Below are 24,649 nucleotides of genomic sequence, written 5' to 3'. Positions count from 1 at the left end.
CGCTCCCCATGAAAAAAAAAAGACAGGGAGTGAGACAGAGTTAGCATTGGGGCCGATCCCCCCGAAAATACTCTAAAACGCTCCCCATGAAAAAAGACCTCCCCTTTAAGGGCAGGCGGGACCCATTAACCCCGAACTGATCACTCGAGGGGAAGATAGTCTTTCCACAAACAAGACGCCCCACGGGGTGCACTAGAAATATTCTCGCCGATCAAATTGAAATTCAATACTAAAAGGCTCGAATAGCCCGGGGCACATTGTATATAAAAAAAAAGAAGAAGAAGAAAAGAAAGAGAGTTTGAGAAGTTATTACAGACCCAGTGTGGAACCATAAAGAAAAGAAGGGGAAACATAAAATTCAAAGGGCATCCGGGCATCACTGAGCCCCCTCAGAAGTCTCAGTGACTACAGGAACTTCCAAGGCAGCCACCTGATCCTCGACCGGCTCCGGTGTTTCCACTGGTGCCGGCAAAAGATCCTCCGGAACGCCTTCCTCAGCCTCGTGCACCAACTTCTCAAGGGGGAAGGAGGGATCAACCTCGCAAACGCGTCGCCGGCATTCAATAAAAGCATCTATCTCAATATCCACGCTGAACGAATCTACGGCCTTGAGAAACTCCTCGGAATCCCGCCATTCCTCCCGCGCCTTCGCCAGCTCTCCAGCGTGCTTCTGTCGAGCCACCACCAATCTTTCCTCCGCACGGCTCCTCCCATCCACTGTCTGCCGGAGGTCCACCCGAAGCTGAGAAACAGTATCAACAAGCGCCACCTTTTCCGCTTGGGCCTTCTCCAAGTTCTCGCTCAGCTTTCGGACTCGCTCCTCGAAAGCACCTATCTCAGACTCATCCTCGAGCAGATACTGCACCATCTTCCTGGCATAACTTTAAGACTGCGAAAAGCAAACCATTAGAAATTTTCACTTGCGGTCTCAAAGGCAACAAAAAGGGAAAAGCACAAGCAGGAAAACCGGCCACCCGGTACTTACGCAAGATATCGATTGAAAATACCGAGCCCCGAGGGCCCTGCGGTCGAAGCCTTCTAACTCAGCCTCATCGCCAGGAAGGGCGGTTGTCACCCCTAGCTCCACCCCGACCCGGGGATTCGTAAGGATGCCATCCTCGACACCAATCTTCCAGTCGGGTTTAAACAGCTCTCCCCGCGTCTGAAAGCACTGCGAAGAAAGCTCCATCCGCTCCAGAAGCAGTTTGGTCATAACCGACCCCTCCAGCCGACTCGGCACGTCCTCCGTAAAGGCAGGGGGACGCGCCGCACCGCCAGCTTTCCCCTGTTTAGCGCCAAAAGGGGCGACCCTCTTGGCGGAAGGCTCCAACTCCCGAGGAGGAGACCCGGCCGCGCTCTTTTCTCCGACCGATCGACCAGAGGAGCTAGATGGCGCGGATACGAGAAGCCTAGCTTGCGACCGGTCCAACCTGGCCGCGGCCATAAAATCGGAGAGAATCTTCCTACGGCTCGCTAGACCCTTCGTCACCGCCGCGATCCCCTTTCCCCTGCCAGCATCACCGGAAGAAGACATACCTGCTGCCAAAAACAGAAGAACAACGACTCAAAAAAAAAATATATATATGCTCAAGGCACATATGGACAAACCCAGGGAAAAAGGCTCACCGCGGTGACTGGCGGAACTCTCCCCTGTTTCCTCGCCCGTACAGCGGGCCCTCCTCTCCATAGCTCCCAGCAAACCGAGCCTCTTTAGACCCCTCTTCCATCTAAACTCGGAAACATCGATAGCCTCCCCAGAGGCGAGCTTCCCTAAGTCAAATCTACTACAATCGGACTCGTCGGGGAGGGACTTCCTTCGCCACTCAACGGAGCGCCTCCAAGAACGAGGAAAGCCCCAACCAGCATCCGACGGAGGATTAATGAACACATACTCCTCCTTCCACTTCTTAATGGAAGAAGGCAAGTTCGCCGCAATTTTCACCTAAGGGCGCTGGGTTAGATACAACTGTGGACCCCGATCCCGAGAGGACGGTGAGCGAGGGACGCGAGATCGCCCAGTCAATCCTTTGAGACCTCCACAATGTGAAGGAGAGCTTTACCAAGGAACTCTCGAAATGATGCCACTCACAGAATGGGTGGCGAATGTATATGTATGAGATACCTCTTGATCAGGAGACAGGAGCCTCGAAACCAAGACGCACCCGAAAATAACTCAGAGTCGCCATCCATGGAAATGGGCCCTAGATCCCATGAAATACTCTGTTGCAATGGATAACCAGAGATACAAAAGGTCCGTGCCTGGTGACGAATGAGGAAGATCCGAAGAGCACCCCAATTCGCCCAAGTGCAAGCACATGGTCTCTTATGCCATTTTTAATTAACTTTGAAGAGTTTTGGGCGAAAATCATGTGAAATGGGAACAATCATCCCCGAGAAAACGTCTATCTAAACATGCATGACCCGAGGATGAGCAAAGAAAGCAAACAAATCCTAACTCATCACATCTAAGAAAGCAGTAAACAACCACATGCAGAGTTATAACTAAACAAGCAATGATAGATATAATGAGATAAGGAAAGCAGTAAAGATCTATATCTAGACAGATAATCAAGATAAGATAAATGAATAAACGCTATAGTTAAGCAACCAAAGCAGTAGAGTAATCACACTAACATGCGAACCTATGCGAGAGATAAGGTTAAGAAAATAATAATCAATCACATGCTTGAGAAGCAAACAAACTAGAAGCGACGCATGAGAAATCTGAGGCGAGCACACGCCAAGCTAAAAGATGCAAGAAAATAAAAAGAATAACAAAATCATCGGTATGCGAGAACCAAAAACTGCTAGAAAAAGAAAATGGAACACACGATAGGCTCAGAGGGCGATTCAAAAGGAATCAAGCCCAGCGATCCTAATCTGCTGAAGATCGGACAAGTTTCACGATCGTCATGACCTATCGTCGGGCTCAGCAGGACAATCCCTGTAAAGGGGCCACGCTACGTCATCACCCGTCCCGAAACCCGATAAAACATCGAAAAACTGATGAAAATCGGAAAACCACGATCGAAATCGGAAATGGAATGAAAAGGGGACTCCGAGTGATCTGGCGATCATCATCCTTGCCCATTTTTGTTTTTGTTTTGAAATGTTTGAAAATATTTATTAAAAAGGTTTGACTGGACTTGGATGAACCCAAGCTACCTACGTACCCTGTGGAAAGGGATCAAGCCAACGTAGTTCGAAACAGCTTTTTCGAAAAATGTTTTTGAGTTTTTGACGATTTTTGTTGTTTTTATCCCTTTGATTGAAAGGGGGTTTTGGCTCAGGAGCATTCCGTCCGTCGTCTCCTTGACTTGAGAGAAGTGACAAAGTGTTCCCAAAATCGATGGGATCCCGAAATGCAAAGAGTATCACAAGGAACGTGAAGAGAGTAGTCCCAAAAAGAAGACAAGGTGGAACCCCTGAATCCCATAAGAAATGATGACCTCAGAAAGAAGGGAAGCCCCTACACCCTGTAAGAATCCCAAGAAGGGAAAGAGGATGTGAAGGGCAAAGGGTTGGCTCAAGAATCATTACGTCATCGCCTAAACCCAAACAAATGTTCCCAGAATCGATGGGATCCCGAAATGCAAAGAATATCCCAATGAACGTGTGGAGAGTAGACCCAAAACTGCCAAAAAAGGAAGAAACCCCTAACCTTGTACGGAACCCTAAGATGGAAAAGGAGAGAAGAGGGGAAAGGTTGCCTAAGACCCACATCATAGGAGGTATTTTGGACTGACCATCTAGACTTGATATCTTGTTTTGGCCATGGTAGATAATGGCTTACAATCCGGTTACAGGATAGAGCTGTAGGAACACATCATTAAGGACAAGGAGAGGGAGATGTGATTCATGGGCAAGGGTAAATGGGCACTTAAGAATGCCATGCCATGAATAATAAAGATTCGCAATGATTTACAAATGAGTATCTACTCAAAGGTAAAATTCCCAACAATTAACATTCATCTGAGACAATCTAACGATTGAGATTGAACACAACCATTGAAAGAATCACAAGGCCCAAGGTGATTTGGTACAATCAGGAAGCTTTGGTAATGAGCCAAGGATACAGAGGGGGGTGTGAGTCATATTAAAGTGAGCTTAGGTTTAAGACCCCACAGACCCGAATCCCATATACACCCAATAAGCATAATAAACTGACAAGGGCAATGAGCTTGGAGGACCAATTGTGTTCTTTTCTTTTCAAATACGTACGCCAACATCCCAAAACAGTACCATTTTAACTGAATTGTCCTCATTACAAATTATCTCCAAACTGATGTGGTCATTAGAAATCAACAGTAGTGCAAAACATTAATACCAAGACGCCTAGTAATGCAAAACATTAACAATGCGAATATGTAAAACATCTCTATGCAGCCACAAGAGAAACCAATTAGAACGAAAGAGGTAATTCGGGTTAACATACTCAACAAAATATAGTAGTGTCTATCAAGAGCATAAGAGAAGTACAATAGGTATAAACACCACTCTATTTTGATAATTGGATTTAAGCTAGCCTTACCTCTTATTGCGCGAAAAATAAATGAGGGAAAGAAAATGATTGAATCAATGGTCATTACAACTCCTAATCACAACTCTAAGGAGCTGACAAAAACATGTAATATAAATTGATTTGGGATATTTGAGGAAAACGAAAGAAAGAAACTTAAGTATCCAACAGGATAGAGAAAAGCAATGATGGTAATTAAACCTGTATAATATCTCAACCCCTATTCTAGTTAAGAATTATAAAAATAGAGATGGAGGGGATTACCTGAACTTGCCTCTGAAATGAGTTGGTTTTTTTATCTTTAGCTTTTCTTGTAGGGGTTCTCTGACGAGGATCCCACACTTGAATCTTTTCTACAATTGAATATACTGAGATTCACCATTACCGGGCCAGCAACCATGGGTAAAGCTCCAGGGAAAATGAGAGGACAATGATAATTTGGCAATGGGGATGGAGAGATGGGTTTCAAATAAAAAATCTTAAGCTAGGGGCAGATCTAGGGTTAGAAAATGATTGGACTAGGAGATTATTGGCAAAATTGCAGAAATTGATGGAGCCGATTGGTGGGCGAGCACTTCTTTTGACGAGATCCAAGTGACCAGCTAGCCTCTATTCTTTTCTCAGTTGAACACAGGGAGTGTGAAATTCTGAAACGATGGAAGAGAGAGTGGCAGGTAAGGCAATAGGTGGGTTTTGGTAGCGTTGATAGAAGGAATAAAAGATGGGGAAATGGGTTTTGAAATGGGTTTGGATTGGAGCAGTTGGGGAAGGTGATGTAGAGAGTGTAGCTAGGGCAATAGGTGGGTTTGGAATGGGGTTTTGAGGTTGAGGATGGGGCAGAAACAGGGGATAGGGTGGCCGGAGTTGGGAATGGTGTAGGGGGACGGTGGCTGTGGCAAACAAGAGTGAAAAAGAAGAGGGTTTGAAGAATATGGGTTAATGGAAGTGGGATTTGTTGGTGGTAGAAATGGGTTTGGATAAAACAGGGTACGGTGGCTGGATTGGAGATGGAGATGATGGCTGCAAATAGAGGAGGCTTGCCGGATTTCGGCAGGGTTACCAGAGAAGAGGGATAGAATGGGATTGCAAAGGAGATGGGTTTTGGAGGTGAAAATGAAGAAAAAGGTGGTGGTAGGTGGCTGAGAAGGTGGAGGAGAAGGGAATGGCAAAGAGGGTTTACCGAAATCTGTTGAGTATGGGTTTGGATTCCGGTGGGGCTTGCCGGATTTCGGCCGGAGAAGATGGGTTTAAAAAAAAAAGAAAATGTAATGGGTGTGGTTGATGATGGTGAGGATGTGGGGTTTGAATGGAAAATGAGGTCGTGGAGTTGTTGGCCGAGGAAGATGGTGGTTCGGCTGGCGGCAACAAGGTGGTCGGAGGTGGTGATTCGGTCTCCACCTCTCTCCCTCTCTCTCTGCAGAAAATCCTCTCCTCCCTTTTTCTTTTCCAATGAGCCCTCATTTATATGCAAGACTAGGGTTTTTCTTTTTGCAAGTCAATCCTCACCCTCCATATCTCATACTCCTTTTCTCCACCATTGATTCTTTTTTGTTAGCCCTAATACTCTTTAACAAACCTTAGAAATCTAGAATGCTCCTCTTAATCTTAGCCTTACACCTCAGCTGTTTTGATCCAACAACCCATGTTCATTGCTTGCAAAGGAAGCAAGACTTATTTTATTAAAACGCCCCTAAGATAAGGTGATTTTACCCTCCTACCCTTATGCTCTATTTGCCTTTTCTTCTCATCCATGGGCACCCCTACTTTGCTAGCTCACCCTACATCTACAAAGAAAATATACTTGCCTCCCCTTTCTTCCTCGGACAGCCTACCTTAGCATATTTGCTGCGCTACAGGGGGTAGTCTAAGGAAGGGAGGAAAAAGGGCAAATTATTTACCCTGAGTTGTTTTTCCAGGGAAAATGATATTGACACATCCATATTTTGATAATTACACTCTCCTGGCTTGTCTTTTCTCACTTGTGGAGTATTATTTTATTTTATTTTTTTTAAATGTAAAGACCATTTGATATTCCTTTAAATCCCAAAACCAGTCAGGTTAGTGAAAATATAAAAATATGACTGTGCCAATATACATCGGAGCTCGGGGGCCAAACAGGGGGGGTGCCAACACCAAAATTCTGGGACATTTTGTAGATTTCATAAGTTTCAGAGAATTGGGGCGATTAAACGGGGGTTATCAGGAGTTCTGGGGATCATCCAGGCTTCTATGGTTTCAACAATGATCTGCAGAGATATATTTTTTTGGGTTCTTTTGCATTGAAGGCTCGGTTCTTCTGAAATTTCGGGGATATGCTTCAGGCACTTGAAACTTGACATTTGAGACTCGAAATTTGGTTTCGGGACTCGAATTTTTGGGATTTATTCAATTTTTGGAAAATTTGGGTCAGGTCAAAATGGGGTGTCTACAACAACCAGCTGTCCTCCCCCTTCACTAACGGGCTAAGGGCAACACAACCCCGGAGCAGAGGGAGGGTAGGCTGAATCTTATGAAGACCCGCCTTGGCCACAAAGGCCAAGAGAGTACGCCAACTATTAGGCGACAGCTGGGAGGGGGCCACCCGATAAAACTCGAGGGCCTCTACTATAATGCCTAAGAGCGGAAACCTAATCCCCGCCCGAAAAGCCTCCACATAGAAAGCTACCTCTTCCTCCGTGATACCCTCACACACCCCCTCCGCAGAGGAAGGAACCCTTATCCCATAATCATCGGGAATGTGAAACTCCCTCCTAATCTTCTCCGTCGCCCCCTCCTCCAAAGTACTCCTATAACATGCCACCCGACCAGGACGGATAACGGCACCAGACCGAATGTCCCTAATCTCCGCCTCACGAGCGGAAGAGACTCGAGCAGGAAATTCCAAGGGAGCGGCCCCCAACGATGATCCAGAAGCCCCGGAGCTATCTTCTGACTCCCTGGGCAGCTGTACATCTCGAGAGTCGCTGCCCCCGCCCTTTACCAACCACCTCCTTTTCCTTGGCGGAGCCCTCTCCACTACTTCTACTGACTCGGAAGACGAACTCTGAGAACCGGTTACGACAGACATCGTAAAATAATGAAATGTCGGACGGAATAAAAAGCACAGAACTCACCAGGGCAGACAAACGAGGAAAAACCAGACGGAAGTTGGTGAAGAGCAACATGTAAAAAAATCGCTGCAGAAGAAAGCCCGCTTCACCCAAGGAAGACGAAGAAATAAGACAAAGAATGAAATCCCCAAAAAGGCTTTAAAAAGAGCTAGGGTTTCAACACGCGTCGCTTGATCTCCCTTTCCCTCTAATCCGATGGGACGCGCACACCTGGCGCCGATTGGGAAATTCGAGGGAACTGCCAAAAATCGAAGCGCCATGCCCCCGACTGAAAAGATGTTGCTACCCCTACCGTTAGGTGACTTCCCTAGCAAGCCATCCCTAAATTCTCCCCACCTAAGGGGAAGGAAGGGTCCAGATGGAAAATACCACGTACGGTCGGGAAAGGCTCGGGACCGATCACAAGGGCCCGGCATACAATTCCACAAGATGGAAAATACCACATACGGTCGGGAAAGGCTTGGGACCTATCACAAGGGCCCGGCATACAATTCCACAAGATGGAAAATAGCACGTACAGTCGGGAAAGGCTCGGGACCCATCACAAGGGTCCGGCATACAAAACCACCAGAAGGAAAATACCAAGCACAGCAAAGAGGGCTCGGGTCGCATAGCAAAGGCCCGGTCTTGCTTCTATAGCTCCGCTCGAAATATTTTGGCTACTATGCAAAGGGAAAGGAAGCATAAAGCACAAGTCGTAAATACTAAAAAGGGAGAGCCATTCATAACTATTTCCTTCTGGCCCACAGGCCTACAAAAAGGGGGGGAGGAGGGTGATGACAAAAAAAGGGCATGTAGGCCCGGGCCCCCAAGGCCCCCAAATAAAGAAAAAAAAAATAAAAAAAGGAAAAAGGGAAAGAGCCCCTCCAAAGTCCCCCTCAACCCACTCGCTCCAGCTTAAAGTGACTAGCCACTGAAAGAATTTTCCGCGTCTGAGAGCTCCTTATCACTATGCTCCCCCTCCGAAGAGCTCCCCCAACATGGACCCTCAGCAAATCGGGTCTGGTCATTTAACCACCTCACCCGGTTCCTCAACAAATCATTCTCCGCGCGCAAGGCTGCTATCTCTCTATCCATGTCGATCATCCGGCTACAGACCTCCATTTCCCTACGATGGACATGAGAGAAGAATGAGCGGTGGCGATGAACAAAAGCTTCATGGGACTCCCTCTCATAAAGGGGAGGAAGATGAGAGCGTGGGGAAAGCCCTTGAGGCGGGTTCCTCTCAGGAATCGTTTGCAGAGGCCCCAACCCGTCAGGGTTTGTCTCGGGACTACTGGGAGGACTCCCCTCGATAGAAACTCCCCCCTCGCCACTTATAGAGAGACCCTGGAAAGACGACGACATCTCTGACGAGCCCGAAGAAAGGCCAAAAGAAAGCGAAGAAGGAAAGAGGAACGAAAGGGCAATCTGCATAAAAAGCGGAAGAACTCACCCCTTATAAACCCTATGGGAGACCCTTGGGTAGGAAAACGAAGCAACTTGCCCTACGCGTGTCCGTTTCCTACTGGATGACCAGCCGGTACCGCGTGATGGCACCACAATTCTTCGGGAAGGAACCGCCGGACGAAACAGCACGTCCTCTCGTACCCCAAAGCTCCCATAAATGCCTTCGTCACGATATTCCTTAACCAGGTAAACAAGCCTGCTCCCTTGGGCCATTCAATGGACCAAAGGTAGTGTTATGATGAGACATAAAAACGGCGCTGGTCTCAGCTCTCCCCACGTGTCGCCCATGCACCCATATGACCTTTATAAAGAAAGGTGATGGGAAACGGCAAGACCGTAAAAATTCGACACGTGTCACTTCCTCGCCGTCCAGGCCTCATCATCACAAATCACTCCCAACTCCTCCCCACCTAATGAAAGGGAAGGGTCCGGAGGTGGGAAACCAAGCAAAGAGGTCCGACCTCAATCCCACTAGAGGAAAAATGCGCGCCCAGGCCCGGAGCCCCGGCACGAGACCACGACGCACAAACACAACAGGCGAAGGAAACTAAACGCACTAGAAAAGGGCTCGGAATCTCGCATAGGTTTGAACAAAATGCCACAAATTCCTCGCGACAAAGATAATTTATGCCAAACAGATGAAAAAAGCAACACAAAGAGACACGATGCAAACTCATGAAGATCGTCCATTCACATCCTCCTGGCTCACAGGCCTACAAAAAGGAGAGGGAATAAGAAACAAAGCGCAGAGCACGCAGGCCCCAAAATCCCCGATAGGAAAGGGGAAGAAAAAAAAACGCATAGAAAAATAGGAAAGGCCAGAAACTAATCGGAAGAAGATCCCTCTCCCGAAGGGTCCCCCTCCTCTTCCCAGGAGCTCTCCAGCAGGGGGTCCATCTCATATTTCCGTAGCTACTCATTAAGGGACTGAACCTTTTTCTGCAAAGCCTCGTTCTTCCGCTTCAAGTCCTCGATCTCCTTACCCATCTTCGAAACACGGCCACGCAGTTCCATCCCTTGGCGATAGGCTCAGGAGAAAAAAGACCACTCCCTGGCAACACAGGACCGAGACGACTTGTCATCCCTAGGCAAAGAGGAAAGGCGAAGGGGGGGAACGCCCGAGGAAGGGCCCGAGTCCCTCCTAGCCCTCTTCCGACGAACCGCAAGGTCCTCCTCCGGATCAGAAGACAAGTCAGGGTCACTCGATGATTCCTGGGAAAGACAGGCCTTGCCCCTAACTCGCGAAGGGGAATCAGACATGTTGTTGAAAAAGGGCACGGAGAAACGCCTACCTCAGAAAAAAAGAGGGGGAGAGAGTCCACAACAGAGCGCCGGGGTAATCTTCCTTTTTCAAGCTCAAGGAAGAAAACCTCGTGTCTCGAAATAAGGCGACCCACATAATGACGCTACCACTACCCGGGAATAGCCGCCGGATAAAACGGCACGCCTCCTCGTACTCCAGAGCTCCCATAAATGCCCTCACCATGACGTCGCTCGACCAAAATGTTACTCCCTTGGCCCATTCAATGGACCAAAGGAGTAAGGGGGTGTTATGATGGGACATAAATACGGCGTTGCTCTCAGATCTCCCCATGTGTCGTCCATGCACCAATAAAGCCTAACCATCATAAAGAAAGGCGTTGGGAAATGGCAAGACCATACGATCACAACGCGTGTCGCTCTCTCGCCGTCCAGGCCTCATCATCACAAGTTATAGAAGGAAATATCCGGCAAAGCCACGCGTGCCGGCGGAGCAGGGGAACACCCCAATCCTGCAAAGGAAGGTTTTCTTTCCATAATGATGATAAGGTCCGCGCGCCTCCCTTTAAAAGGGAGGGGAAGGGAAGAAGAGAGGGATCCACGTTTTTTGAAAGACATCCTTTTCTCAGCTCCCGCATAACAACCGAAAAAAGAGGCGAGGCAACAACAGACGAGACTAGGAACTTAATCCTACTCTCCTTGCTAGTCCCCTCCGACCCACTCATCCGCACACCCAGAAAAGAACCCGCGCCTTGGTCCTGGTAAACCTGATCGAACCCCCTCCTCTTCTCGCTGTCTTTTATATTGATTGGTAGAAGGATCTGACTTGGGTGTCGAAGTGGTCGTCTGGGACCCACCCCGGACCCCCTGACCCTCCTGTTTGTGATTGCAGACCCCGCGGAGGCCCTCTACCGACCGCGCGATCGCAGACCCGGATTCAGACGCCATCATCCACCTTCATCCTTCTCCTCTTTGTCGGTTCATCTGCGACTCGGACTGCAAAGGGGAAGGACTGAACTTACTTACTTTCACTTATTTGTCTTTATTATTGAATAGCAATTCCTTCTCTATCATTCAACCCACTGTTGTAAGAAGTTGGGTTCAATAACCTGCATGTTCATCAATCACCAATGTCCATTTGATTGCCTAGAATTAGTATTATTGCAATCTCACCACTTGGCATAATTAAGCACATGATCAGTTCTATTGACATTAGACACACTCATGTCTTGATAAGATTCTTTTTTACCCTTTTAACATGATTTATTCATCATCCTGCCCATTCATATGATTATTTTTATAGCACCCAAGGAATTTTAGGGCTGTTAAATGTATTATTTGATCATATATGTTGTTGCCTGATACGCAGACAGAACCTTGTCAGTACATTGACCTCTTCTTGAATTAATTGCATGTTGTTGTCTGTAGACACCCCATTTTGACAGGGCCCTAAACCCGCGTATTCGAATGAAATCCCGGGGTTGAATAAGGTCTCGAAGTGCGAAACCAACCCGAAAAACCTGGAAAATACTGTCGTTGCCAGGCCCTTTGATCGATGTTCATAACCTGAGAAACCCCCTTTAATTCGAAGCCCTGATCCCCACTCTCATGTCCCCAGAATTGGTGAAATTACCAATGTAACCTTCACCTCTGATATCGGCCCCCTTTTTTATTTTGAACCCTGAATTGTTGGTATTGATATCGGACGCTCATGTCTATAGATTGGGTCGAGTCAGGCCAGGGTCAGGCGGAAAATGAATGGAATTAATCTGAGCCTAACCCGATTGCCAGTTGAAAATCTCAACCCGAATTTCATGAATCGACCCAAGTCGCATCCCAACCCATGTCTCGAGCTGGGCGTAGTTTGAAGAAATATGAAAAGGGAGGGTGAATTAGCAGGGCATGGGTGTGCCAATACTAGCTTACCATAGGCAAATCAAAGAAGAAGAAAATTTATTCCGCCCCCTTTTCTTACTCGAGCCACCCCCCTGTAGAGATAAGAGTAGTTAAAATACACTAGATGGGGCTGTCTAGAGCAAAAAGGGGGGGGGGTCGGGTATATCATTCTTCTCTAATAAAAAAATCAAAATAGAGGTGTTGGGCAAGAAGAAAATAAACCCATCTTTAAGGGTATTCTTGGATGTTCTCATTGCTTCCTCTATAAGCAATGAGCAAGGACCCTAAGATCAAAAGAAGGACAAGTGTAGGGCCATGATGGAAAGCATGTTTAGGGTTTCAGATTTTAGCACAAGGAGAAGTGATCTAGGCCATCAAAGGAAATGGAAGGTGAGGATTAGAACTAGGTCCCTAACCCTAGTTATAAAAAACAAAACAAAAAGAAGAAGAGGAGGAGAGCTCATTTTTGTTTGGGAGAAAGAAGAGAGAGGGAGAAGCAGAGAAGAGGAAAACCCACAGCCACCACCCCATCCATTTCCTCTTCACCGACCACCTCCTCCATTGTAGCCACCCAAAACCTTTGAATCCGGTTCTACTCCCCCATCCACACCACCATCGTCTTCAACCCTCATTAAAAACCCATTTCTTCTCCACCATTGCAGCCGCCATCGCCGGCCTAAACCCATTCCAGAAACCCTCCACCACCGTCGGTACCGCCACCATTTTTCATTTTTTTTTATTATTAGAACCTCAAACCCATCACCATCCATCTTCTCCGGCAAGCTTGCCGGAATCCGGCGAGCCTATCCCACCTCCATCTACCATCCTCCACCTTCATCTCCATCAAACCTCTACTCCCATATTTACCACACCATCTAAACCAGAACCCATCTCACCGTACTCTCCATTAAACCCTCTCTTAAGACCCACCCAACTCCGGCCGGCCACCGAACCCCACCCAAACCCTCTCCTCCACCTCATTGCTTTTCCCAACCCCCATTAAACCCCAAGTCTCTCACCCCATTCCAAAACCCATTTCGCCCCTTTCTACCACCACCCAAAACCCATTTCGCCCCTTTCTACCACCACCCAAAACCCGTTGAAACCCCTATCGCCACCACCTCCAAATCTCAGCCACACCCGCACAGAGAGAATAGAGGAGAGACCTCCTCCATTGAAGCCGATCTCCACCCACCACTGCCGTGCCTTCATTTTTCCTCCACCAAGCCTCTCCACTACCCACCCATTTCCACCGATCAACCCAAACCCCCCATTAAAACCCAAACAACCCAAACCCATTTCGTTTTTCATCTTCATCATCTTCACAAAACCCATCTTCACCACTTTTAACCCATTTCTGCGACCCCAACCCAAATCCAGCCGAATCCCCTGTAAATTCGACCCTGTTACCTCCATTGTAACCCACCTCCACTACTTCTATTGAAACCCATCTCAAAACCCTATATTGCTCTTCTCCACTATCAATTTAACCCACCAACATATTCACCCAAATTCGACCACCCTCACTCTCATTTTCACCACCATCATCGCCATCTTCATCCTCTGCAACTACCTTCCAAAATTTTTTTTAAAAAAAAGCTTTATCAGTAAGTGGAAATAGGAAAAGAAAGTGGAGATGGGGAGGTTGCCAATCAACCGAAGCTCACTGGAGGGGGTATTTAGTGTTTGGACTCCATCTTGACATCTCTCCTTCTCTCTCAATTGCAAGAACTAGATCCGGATCTGGGCCTCGGATTTCCGAGGTCTTGCTGTGTGCTTATCATTTGCAGAGTAGCAAGGGGATTTTCGTTAGCTCAAGGAAGAAGGTGACAAAATTCCTCGACAGAAGGTAACACATTCATCACCCATGGCGTGATTTCAAGCTTTGTTTGAGTTCGTTCCTCTAAAAAAAAAATCTTAATTAATTGCATAATTGCTGGTCTAGAACTCAGATTATGTCCTGATAAGTAGCCTTCTTTAAATAGTAATGTTGGTATTTCCTTCTAATTGCATGACTGCTATTCAAGATCTCTGATCATGTCTCTGAAATCTCAATCCTATTGATATGAGGGCTGATCTACTCGTGTCATGTATTTTCCCTGTTGAGAAATCCGAAATGGCTATCTGTCTCTCTTGAACAAGTGGTTATGTGTTGGTGAGCTTTCAAAATTGTCACTTGTTCTTATAAAACCTCATTTCCGCAAGAGGCATGCACCATTTCATTGCAGTAGAGTGAGTAAATTTGGAAAAAGGATTTTATCTTCAAAATATTAACAATGTCTGTATGTTGGGTTTTACAAACTATGCGAAGCTCGATGTTTAAATTTATTTGATTCTAGATGTTTTCGTACAGTGCCTTTGGGTCCCATTTCATGATGTCATATATTCATTGTCAAATGTGCTGAACCTGGTGCCCATTTCTTTTCCATCTTTGTTGAGATTGTCCTACTTGTTTAAAGTGATGATACAAAGGAGAAGCATGTTACCCAGCTTCTATAATTGAGTCAGCACTGTCTGATCTTTATTGGGTCCATTATAGCACTGCTCGATTTGAATTTCTTGGAGGCCTTTTTAACCCTTTTATTCTTCTCCAGTTGAGTTAAAGGTCAAGGGATAAGAGATTTAGTAAAATGGTAATACAGATGATGAAATTCCCCTGATCAATTCCTAAGCATCTGTGTTATCATGTTCATTGGCTATAAATCCATCTTGATTATCCATCGGTTTTGAATGTATTGAGCGGCAATGTCCGTTGATTGCCTCTTTATTCCTCCCTAGGATCTTAGTTGCTCATCCATTTAGGGTTTACATATTACTCTTGGGCTCTTATTATTTTTTTTAAGGTTTTGAAATTACTATCATCTTCGCAGTCTGTTTCATGTCTCGGTTACCTCGCATATATGCCATTCTTAAGATTCCTTACAAGGTTTAAAGTTCCATCGATTCAAAGAACTAATTTCCTTTGGGTAGGCTATGACGGAATGCTTCTTGAGCCAACCCCTTCCCTCCCTGCCTTAGAGTTTTCGCAGGTTAAGGGGTTTCTTCCTCTTTAGAGTCTGTCCTAGGGTTTGGGAGTCTGTCCTACCCTTGTAGAGTATAGGAGTCTGTCCTTTCGTATTTGAGTCAGTCTTCCGCATAGGAGTCAGTCTTTCAGGAGTCTATCCTATCATCATAGGGGTTGGGATTCTGTCGAACCCCTCATCAAGTCATGTGATTTTTATCCGCTCTCGCAGGGTATAGGATGCTGTCCAACCCTTGCAGAGTCGTGATTCTATCATTTTCCCCCGCAAAGCATAGGATGCTGTCCAACCTTTGTGGGATATCAGGAGTCTGTCATACTCTTATGATGATATGATTCTGTCCTCTTAAGTCAAAAACATAAAAAAAAAAACATTTGAAAAATAAAAAATCTCAAAAATCTTGAGTCATTAGGAGTAGTTAGGAAATTTCGTCCGAACTACGGATGGCTTGATCCCTAGCTGAGAGGTACGTAGGCAGCTCAGGCGTGCAGCTGGCATCCTGAGTTCAGTTACAACTTTCACAATTTCAAAACCTTTCATAAGCTTCAAAACCTTTCAAATCTTCCCAAAGTACAAAAATTCTTCAAAATAACCTTGCAAATCATTTTCAAAAGATCTTCCCATAGAGTTTGGAGTCTGTCATGATTGTGTTGCTTTGCCGTGTCTGGTCGTGTGAGTGTCTCTAGAGTTAGGAGGCCTCGAGTCGTGGTCGGTTAGACATTTAGTCGATCCGATGGCTAGACTAGAACGCACTTGATAGCCCATGGTTTTCCTTAGGACGCACAGCCTAGTCACACATAGGGTGTAGGGTCCACTTGCATTAGTTAGGGCATATACGGAGTCCTAAAAATTACCATTCACTTGAACTTAAGTAATGGCGCAAGAAGCTTTAAAAAACTAGTCAGGTCTAGTTGATCGAGTCTAGGATAGCGGTCCTAGAGGTTTAGGCATTGTAGTTTAGCATAGGTCGTCGAACTACGTTGACTCTGATTCTTCCCGAGGCCGGGATACGTAGTGCAGCCAGGATGGATGGCCATCCTGGTCCGAGTCAAGTATCGCATTAGAGTCTAGGGTTTGTCGTGTCAGGTCATGGGTTGTGATGTATGTTTTGCTGTGTTTTCTTACTTTCATGTACAGATCCTATACCTTTAGCTGTAGCATGCGTGTGTTTGTCCACCAGAACTTAGACACCAATTAGGCATGGCACTCATAACCTAGCTATTCTTAGGTGACATATCTTTCATTTCTTTTTGTGCTTCTTATTCATCTCCGAGACATGCATGGTTAGCTAGACGTTATCTCGGGGATATTCGTTCCCATTTCGCATGATTTTCGCCCAAAACTCTTCAAAGTTAATAATAAATGGCATAAGAGACCAGGTGCTTGCACTTGGGCGAATTGGAGGCGCCTAACCCCTTCCCCATTCGTCATCAGGCACGGACCTTTTGTATCTCTGGTTATCTGTTGCGACAGAGCACAGCATGGGATTCAGGGCCTACTTCCTTGGATGGCGACTCTTTCTTTGTTTAAGGTGCGTCTCGAATCCGGGCTAGTCCCCGAATGGAGAGGTATTTCACTTTACATCGCCGCTCATGCTGTGAGGTGCACTCTTTCGAGAGTTCCTTGGTGGGGCTCTCCTTCACGTGGATGACCTAGAGATTTTCTGGGGGACTCGTACCCCCGCCTCTCTCGGATCGTGGGTCCACATTGTCTAAATTTTATTTACTCATTGTTGCATCCCTGTTTATTACCACATATAATAGTTTGACTATCGCACTTTTGCACATTTGCAGTGCCCTTTTTTTGCAACTAATCTTAAATTAGTTCAAGTTCAGTTTTGAACTTTATAGACACGCATCATTCTTAAGCTTGTACTACCTAATTAGTTCAAGTTCAGTTCTAAACTTTATAGACACACATCATTCTTAAGCTTGTATTACCAAAATCAATTATCATATTACTAATCCTTTAAATCAACTTCAGTAGAGAGATTGATTTCCTTATTTATTGTCCTACTCAGTACCATATCTTACAAGCTATTATAGGGATCAGATCATTTAATTTTTAATATTTTCATCTCTACCCACTTCCAAGACTTGACCCAACCCGATTGGGTTTAGAAATCATGGGTCTTAGGCAAGGTTTTAAATTTCGATTTCGGTACAGATTTCCGACCCCACAGAAATATGAAATTTCGGCGAAATCCGAAATTTTGGGCCGAAATTCGGTATTAATTAAAAAATGGTATTTAATAAATTTCAAAATTTCAGACTGAAATTTCTGCCAAAATTTTGTAACTTGTTTTTTTTTTTAAATAATTACATTAAATTGAAATTTTGGACCGAAATTACCGAAATTTGGTAAAGGGCGAAATTCGAAATTTCGCCAAGTTTCGTTTTCAAACCAGGGTCTTGCGTAGGGTCGGGTTTAAAATTGGAAAACCCAACTCAATCTTGGGTAGGGCTGGGTTTAAAGAAAAAAAACCCGAAACCCGACCCGATTCATATGGGTGCACTGTCACTTTCTTAAATATCTCTTGGATAACATAGAAAATTATTTTCCAATATATTGATACAATTGTTTTGATTGAGGTGATCATGTTTGTATGTGAAAATATAGTGTCCTTCTTAAAGTTATACACTTGATGACATAAATTTAGAAATTTTTAGTGTGAAGGTTTGTTTTTTTTCTACAATCTTGAAAATTAGTCTCTATCCTAAGCTAAAAAATGAAAACCCGACCCGAGTCTGCCCAACCTGAGAAACTATCTTGGGTAGGGTCGGGTTTAGGAATCTCGGGTTTTCCTGTAAAAAATTAGACCTGACTCGACCTGAGATAATTCTCGGGTAGGTGTAGACACCCCATTTTGACCGAACCCCCAATTAGCTTTGTTAGATTAAACATCCTATCAAATCAGTGATTTAAAGTCCTAAATTAGACCCTAAGAAAGAGTTTATCCCCATATCTATCAAGTTATAGTTTGAATGCACGAATAATATGGCTAGTATGAAGCTTGTATTGTCAGACTAGAGGTAGCTTTGGTTTTGCGAGTCCAAGACATAGATGTGTTTGGAGACTCAATCTTGATCATCTGCCAAATTAATGGAGATTGGAAAATAAGAGAATCTAGATTAATCCCATATAATACTCATCTCGAATCTATGGTCAAGAAATTCAGGAGTATCACGTTTACTCATTTGTCGACGATCAAGAACCATTTTGCTGATGCCTTGCCTACTCTGGCTTCAATGTTAGACATTTCTGTGACCATGGAGGTCCAACCTTTAGCTGTGAGGTTACAATGGGCTCCGGCATATGTGAATGCCATAGAGATATCGGCTAGATGTCCGGATGGAAAGCCGTGGTACATGGATATCAAGAACCTTATTGCAGGAAAGGGGCATCCGCTTGAGGCTTCAGGAAAAGAGCAGAAAACTCTTCAGCAATTGGCTTCCAATTTCATCATTTGTGATGAAGAGTTGTACAAAAGGTCATTTGACGGGATACAGCTTCTGTGTGTTGATGAGGATCAGGATGCATAGCTCATAGAACAAATACATGAAGGCGTTTGTGGACCTCATATGAATGGAAAAATACTATCAAGGAAAATCCTTAGGCTTGGATTCTATTGGCCCACAATGGAAGCAGACTGCTTTGCATTCATGAAGAAATGCCATAAGTGCCAAGTCTATGCTAATCTCATTCATGTGCCTCCTTCAGAGTTACATTCTTTGACTTCTCCATGGCCATTCTTAGTATGGGGGATAGATATCATTGGAAAAATCTATCCCAAATCCTCAAGTGGACATGAGTACATTATAGTAGCCATTGACTACTTCACGAAGTGGATAAAAGCTGCTTCATGTGCTTCCTTGACTTCAGCATCAGTTGCGAAGTTCATCCGTACAAATATTATCTGCAGATACAGAGTATCTCATGAGTTGATTTCTCACAATGGGTTTTATTTTAAGAAAGAGGTAGTACACCTGTGTGAAGAGTTCAAAATCAAGCATCACAAGTCATCTCCCTACAGACCTCAGACAAATGGAGCTGTAGAGGCAACGAATAAAAATATTAAGATCATTATAAAGTAAGATGACAAAGACATATAAGTACTGGTCGAACAAACTTCCATATGCCTTATGGGCTTATAGGACATCGATCAGATCCTCTACAGGTGTAACTCCGTATTCTCTAGTATACGGAATGGAAGCAGTCCTCCCTGTTGAGCTGAGGATTTCATCTTTGAGGGTAATGATGGAAGCCAGGAGATATACCACATCCAGGGATATCAAAGACGGATATCAAAGGGCCTTCAACAAGAAAGTTTGAATCCGAGATTTAAAGCCAGGAGATCTTGTCTTGAAGTCATATTGGGTACCGGTATTTGATCCCAAAGGGAAGTTCAGGCCAAATTGGTCTAGTTCTTACATCGTCGACGAAGTCCTGCCAGAAAAAGCCGTAAGACTCCTCGATGAAAATGGAGAAAAATTAATAGAACCTACAAATCTGGACCAACTAAAGAAGTATTATGCCTAAACACACCAAGAGGCCATCCTTGGACGACCAGAGCTTAAAAAGCCATCAACATAAAAGTCAAAACCGATTGCAAACTCTTTGAGTTGGAAAAAAAAAATCTTCTTTCTTTGACAAATTTAAAGTAGGGGCATTTTAGAACTTGAACTACGTCATTATCTGATCCCTTTTTACAGGGTACGTAGGCAGCATGATCAATTCAGGTTCAATTGAAATTTTAAAAAAGAGAAAAAGGAAAAACAAGCAATCCTTGAGAAAAAAAAGAAACAATCCTTGAGAAAAAAAAATCCCTGAAACCCCAAGGGGCGAACTACGCGGACCTGATTCTCATTTCTTTGGGGATACGTAGGCAGTCTGTAGAGTCCAGATTCGGTCCAAATAGATGCAAACTTACCAAAGTCAAAATCTTTTTGAACCCAAACTTACATAAAACTCCTTCTGGTGTAATTAGGCCCAGGTTTGTAGAGAAACAAAAAGAAAAGAAAATATGATGGAGTCTTAGACCCACTAGACTGAAAACCCGAAAGGGCGGTCAAGGCAAAAGTTAGGGTCATTCACCCATTAACCTGAAAACCCGAAAGGGCGGCTTAGGCAAAACTCAGGGTTCTGAGCCTGCTGGATGAAAAACCTGCAAGGGTAGGCAGTCCAGGCAAAATATAAGGCATGCGGTCAGCTGAATCGAAAACATGTGGGAGCCGATTTTTTCCCGTGTTTGCGCAGGATGACAGGGGATAACCACAATCGGGTTATAAGGGGGTGTTATTTGATCTGCATACCTTGCGATCTCGGGACCGTAGTCCTAACTTTGTAAGTTTTAGAGAAACTCAGAGTCGCCACCTAAGTTAGGGCCTATGACCCGTGTCTATTCTTCCAAGGAAATGAGTAACGACTCGAATTTCTCTGGAAGAATCGTAATCAGGGGTTCCTTTGCTCTGGGCCTAGAACCTTATATTTTACTCTTTTGCTTAAGGGATGGTCCTTACAGATATCCAGATAAGGGTTGTGGTTACAATTGGGGAAGGTATTAAGCACCCCTCTTGCCCGGCTTAATTTGGTCTCTTAACTTAGATTGGTTTTTTGGAAGAATTTAAAATAAAAGGATTTTATTTTATTTTCCTTGTTAGATTATGCTTAATTCCGAATGTAAATGGAGTGAATTTACAAAAGAAAAAGAAAATAAGCGATAATTAACCTGATTGGTATTGGAAGTTGCTTATGGAAGATCCAGACATCGCTATTTACTCATAACGCGGATTAACTTAAATCAAACGGAAAATGACTGTACATAAAGTAAAAGTAAGGCAAAGGGGTTTATAACATAAGTTCAGGGGGTAATTTGTGCGCCCGAGATCCTATGATGTCACCACCTCGTACTTTACCGTGCAGAAAGCTGTAAATTGCAGAACGTAAAGTGCAAGTCAGAGGGATTTACGCCACAAGGTATCTGCCGTATCGGAACGACTCTTATGACATCTCAACCTCGTACCTTACTTGTGCAGAAAAGCTGTAAATTTTAGAAAGTAAAGAGCAAATTGGATGGATTTACGCCACAAGGTATCGGCCGTATCGGAACGACTCTTGTGACATCTCAACCTCGTACCTTACTTGTGCCGAAAGATGTAAAGTGCTGGAATTAGTAAAAGGCATATGGGGCTTGACACCATAAATGATGAAACCCACCCTATAAGTTTCATAAATACACAACAGAAAGTAAATATGGTTAACCTGATTGATATTGTAAGTTGCTTGCGGCAGAGCCTGATTTCACAACTTACTCACGACACAGATTAACTTAAATTAGATGACAAAGGGGCAGCTAAAGGGGCTTGACATCACGGATGATGAAACCCACTGTATCCGTTTTGTAAATGAAAGTTGTAAATAGCTGAAAGTAGTAAAGGGGCAGGTAGAGGGACTTGACATCACGGATGATGAAACCCACCCTACACGTTTTGTAAATACACAACTGAAAAATAAATAAATTATATCTTACCAATGAGAATTGGGCAGCGTAACCGCGCTTGTTTGAGAGTGCCCTTTGAGGCTGCGAAGAAATCGGCGACGTAACAGCGCTGTGTTGCCGAATCGCCTCCGAGTTTGTAGAGATTTCGGCAGAACAACGGTGCTACTATTGAAAAGTAGCTCGTAGTTCTGCGAAATTTGACAGAACAACGGTGCAAAAAGAGGATGTCGCTCCGAACCTTCGGAATTTCGGCGGAGTGCCGACGCCCAGTGAGAACTACCAAGTGTTTCTCTACTCTCTCTCTTCTAAAATGCAAGGTAACTAGGGTTTTTCTAAATTTCGGCAGGGGTTTGGGCTTTAGTAATACACCCAAGCAGGGTTGTATGCCCCACCTTGGAAATACACCCAAAGAGGATTGTATGGCCAATCACACAAGGGGGAAGAGAGAGAGAATCCCAAAATCAGAGAGAGAGAGAGAGAGAGGGAGAGAAGGGGGGGGGTTAAAAATATCTAAAATCGCCCAAAATTCATCTAGGACTAATTTGAAATTCGTTTGGGACGAATTTTCATCCTTATCCAAATAGTGATGATGTTTCGTCTTTTAGTGGTAGTTTAAAACGTGTATAACTTCTTCGTTTGAACTCCGATTTACACGCGGTTAGGTGCGTTGGATTCGTTTTTTTGAATAATATCTAATAAACCTAACTTGTTTGGTTTTGGGAGACATAAATTTTCTTTGTCTTGCCGGAAAAAGGCGGGTGCTGTGCAAAAACAGGTTTGGTTGCCGAAAAAGGTTTGGTGCTATAAAGACAATCTTTTCGGTTTATTTCTCCAGGATAACAAGGTTTTTTTAAAGTCAGTCCCTTCTGTAAATACCCTAAAGAGAGATTTGAAGAAACACAACTGGTGCTCTGGGACTCGTCATAAGGTTCTTCTTCGCGATACCTATCATTAGTACCGCCTTGACAAAATTGGGTGCTACAGATGCCCCTCTTTGGTAGAGGGTGCGAGGCACCCCAATGCCAAAGTAAGGAGACATCAAAATTTTGTCACTGGAGACTATTGTTAAGCTTGCAAGACTCACATCGGATCCTAGGGCGTGCAACCCTCACCGATGAACCTTGTTGTCTGGTCATTGAGTGGAAACCTCTCGCCGACAGTTTTTGAAAATACGACCGTTAGGACAAGCCCTGGGATGGACGTCGTTAGTAACAGCTGGGAGGGTCATTGGAAGTCAGGTTCAAGACACCCTACTTGGGGAGGGACCTCTAGGTCATCGGAAGTGAGATTCAGGACACCTGACTTGGGGAGGGACCTCGGGGGATGTCATTTTGACATCCAGTTGTGACACTGATAAAAGGAATGCCAAATTGGCACCTGGAAAATGATACGACAGATGGTTTGCATGCTTTTTGGTATGATACTATGCTTCGACAGCATACAAGATTTTGACAAGTTACCGTGTACAAACAAACTTGCTCGGGCTTTGATTTGATTTGCAGGATCACTGCATGGATTTGATTTTTCTCGATTTAGATTACCTGAAAGAGATTTCATAGCGTGAAAACTCTAGGTAGGATGCTTTCAGGGAGACTTTGGTTGTTTGTGTAGGGCAGGTGCTCTCAGGGAGACTTAGGTTTATTTGCTCAAGGCAGGCGCTCTGAGGGAGACTTTAGTTGTTTGCTCGGGGCAGGTGCTCTTAGGGAGACTTAGGATGTTTGCTCAGGGCAGGTGATCTCAAGGAGACTTTGTTTGTTTGCTCATGGCCGGTGCTCTCAGGGAGACTTCGGTTGTTTGCTTATGGCAGGTGCTCTTAGGAAGACTTTGCTTGTTTGCTCAGGGCAGGTGCTCTCAGGGAGACTTCAGTTGTTTGCTCAGGGCAGGTGCTCTCAGGGAAACTTCAGTTGTTTGCTCAAGACAGGTGCTCTCAGGAGACCTTGGTTGTTTGTTCAGGGTAGGTGCTCTCAGAGAGACTTCGGTAGTTTGCTCAGGGCAGTTGCTCTCAGTGAGACTTTGGTTTGATGCCTCAAGGCTCTCATACTGGTTTGGATACCTCAGGGGACTCACACTGGTTTGATGCCTCAGGGGACTAACACTAGTTTGATGCCTCAGGGGACTCACACTGGTTTGATGCCTCGGGGGAGTTACACCGGTTCGATGCCTCAGGGGACTCACACTGTTTTGGGTTGCCTCAGGGACTCACATTGGTTTGATGCCTCAGGGGACTCACACTGGTTTGATACCTCAGGGGACTCACACTGGTTCGATGCCTCAGGGGACTCACACTGGTTTGAGTTGTCTCAGGGAACTCACACTGGTTTGATGCCCCAGGGGACTCACACTGGTTCGATGCCTCAGTGGACTCACACTGGTTCAATGCCTCAGGGGACTCACACTGATTTGATGCCTCAAGAGACTCACACTGGTTTGATGCATCAAGGGACTCATACTGATTTTGATGCCTCAGGGGACTCATACTAGTTTTGAAAACCTGGTTGGTCACAAACTTTATTGTGGACGTGGGTACAAACTTTGCTGGGGATTTGGTTGCAAACTCCGCTGGGGATTTGGGTACAAAGTCCGCCGGGTATATCATGTTGAAGAATGTGGGAACATACATCATTTGTTAAAAGACTAGGTTCGAACGACTCTTTGGGGATGTGGGGTGCTGGTGATAGTAGGATCTATGACAACATGTTGCCTCGACCCTGGTGAGGAAGACCATTTGAGCTATCTGAGCTAGTAAGGTTCCTTGGATGCTGTAAATTGGCTGTGAGTCAATCGGGATTGATTCTGATGATGGTGATCCTAACAATGTTGAGAGAGTCGATCTTATACCGGCTGCTTGGAGAATTGATTCTGAAGGGGATGTAAACATCCATCAATCAGTGTCGAA

The 24,649-nt window shown here is 45.0% G+C and overlaps 2 protein-coding genes across 2 annotated transcripts in view; one reads left to right on the top strand and one right to left on the bottom strand.

Annotated features, from left to right (window-relative positions):
* Positions 1-216: 216 nt before the first annotated feature.
* Positions 217-24,649, bottom strand: part of LOC143861868 (uncharacterized) — a 31,122-nt gene continuing 6,689 nt past the window's right edge. Inside the window, exon 2 of the mRNA XM_077372824.1 lies at positions 217-889. Coding sequence (XP_077228939.1) covers positions 377-868 — 492 coding nt within the window. The 5' untranslated portion in view covers positions 869-889 and the 3' untranslated portion in view covers positions 217-376. The remainder of the gene's footprint in view (positions 890-24,649) is intronic.
* LOC143867035 (uncharacterized) lies at positions 18,416-18,796 on the top strand. The gene has a single exon (XM_077376058.1). It carries the CDS (start codon positions 18,416-18,418, stop codon positions 18,794-18,796), a length of 381 nt encoding a protein of 126 aa, XP_077232173.1.

The sequence above is a fragment of the Tasmannia lanceolata genome, unplaced genomic scaffold (assembly GCF_043159265.1).
Source record: "Tasmannia lanceolata isolate RefF3 unplaced genomic scaffold, GAP_Taslan_0.1 ptg000003l, whole genome shotgun sequence".
Lineage (NCBI taxonomy): Eukaryota > Viridiplantae > Streptophyta > Magnoliopsida > Canellales > Winteraceae > Tasmannia > Tasmannia lanceolata.
This window is presented reverse-complemented; position numbering and strand designations above follow the sequence as displayed.

Coding starts and splice junctions, on each gene's coding strand:
- LOC143867035 (XM_077376058.1), top strand. CDS start 18,416: ATGGTCAAGAAATTCAGGAGTATCACGTTTACTCATTTGTCGACGATC.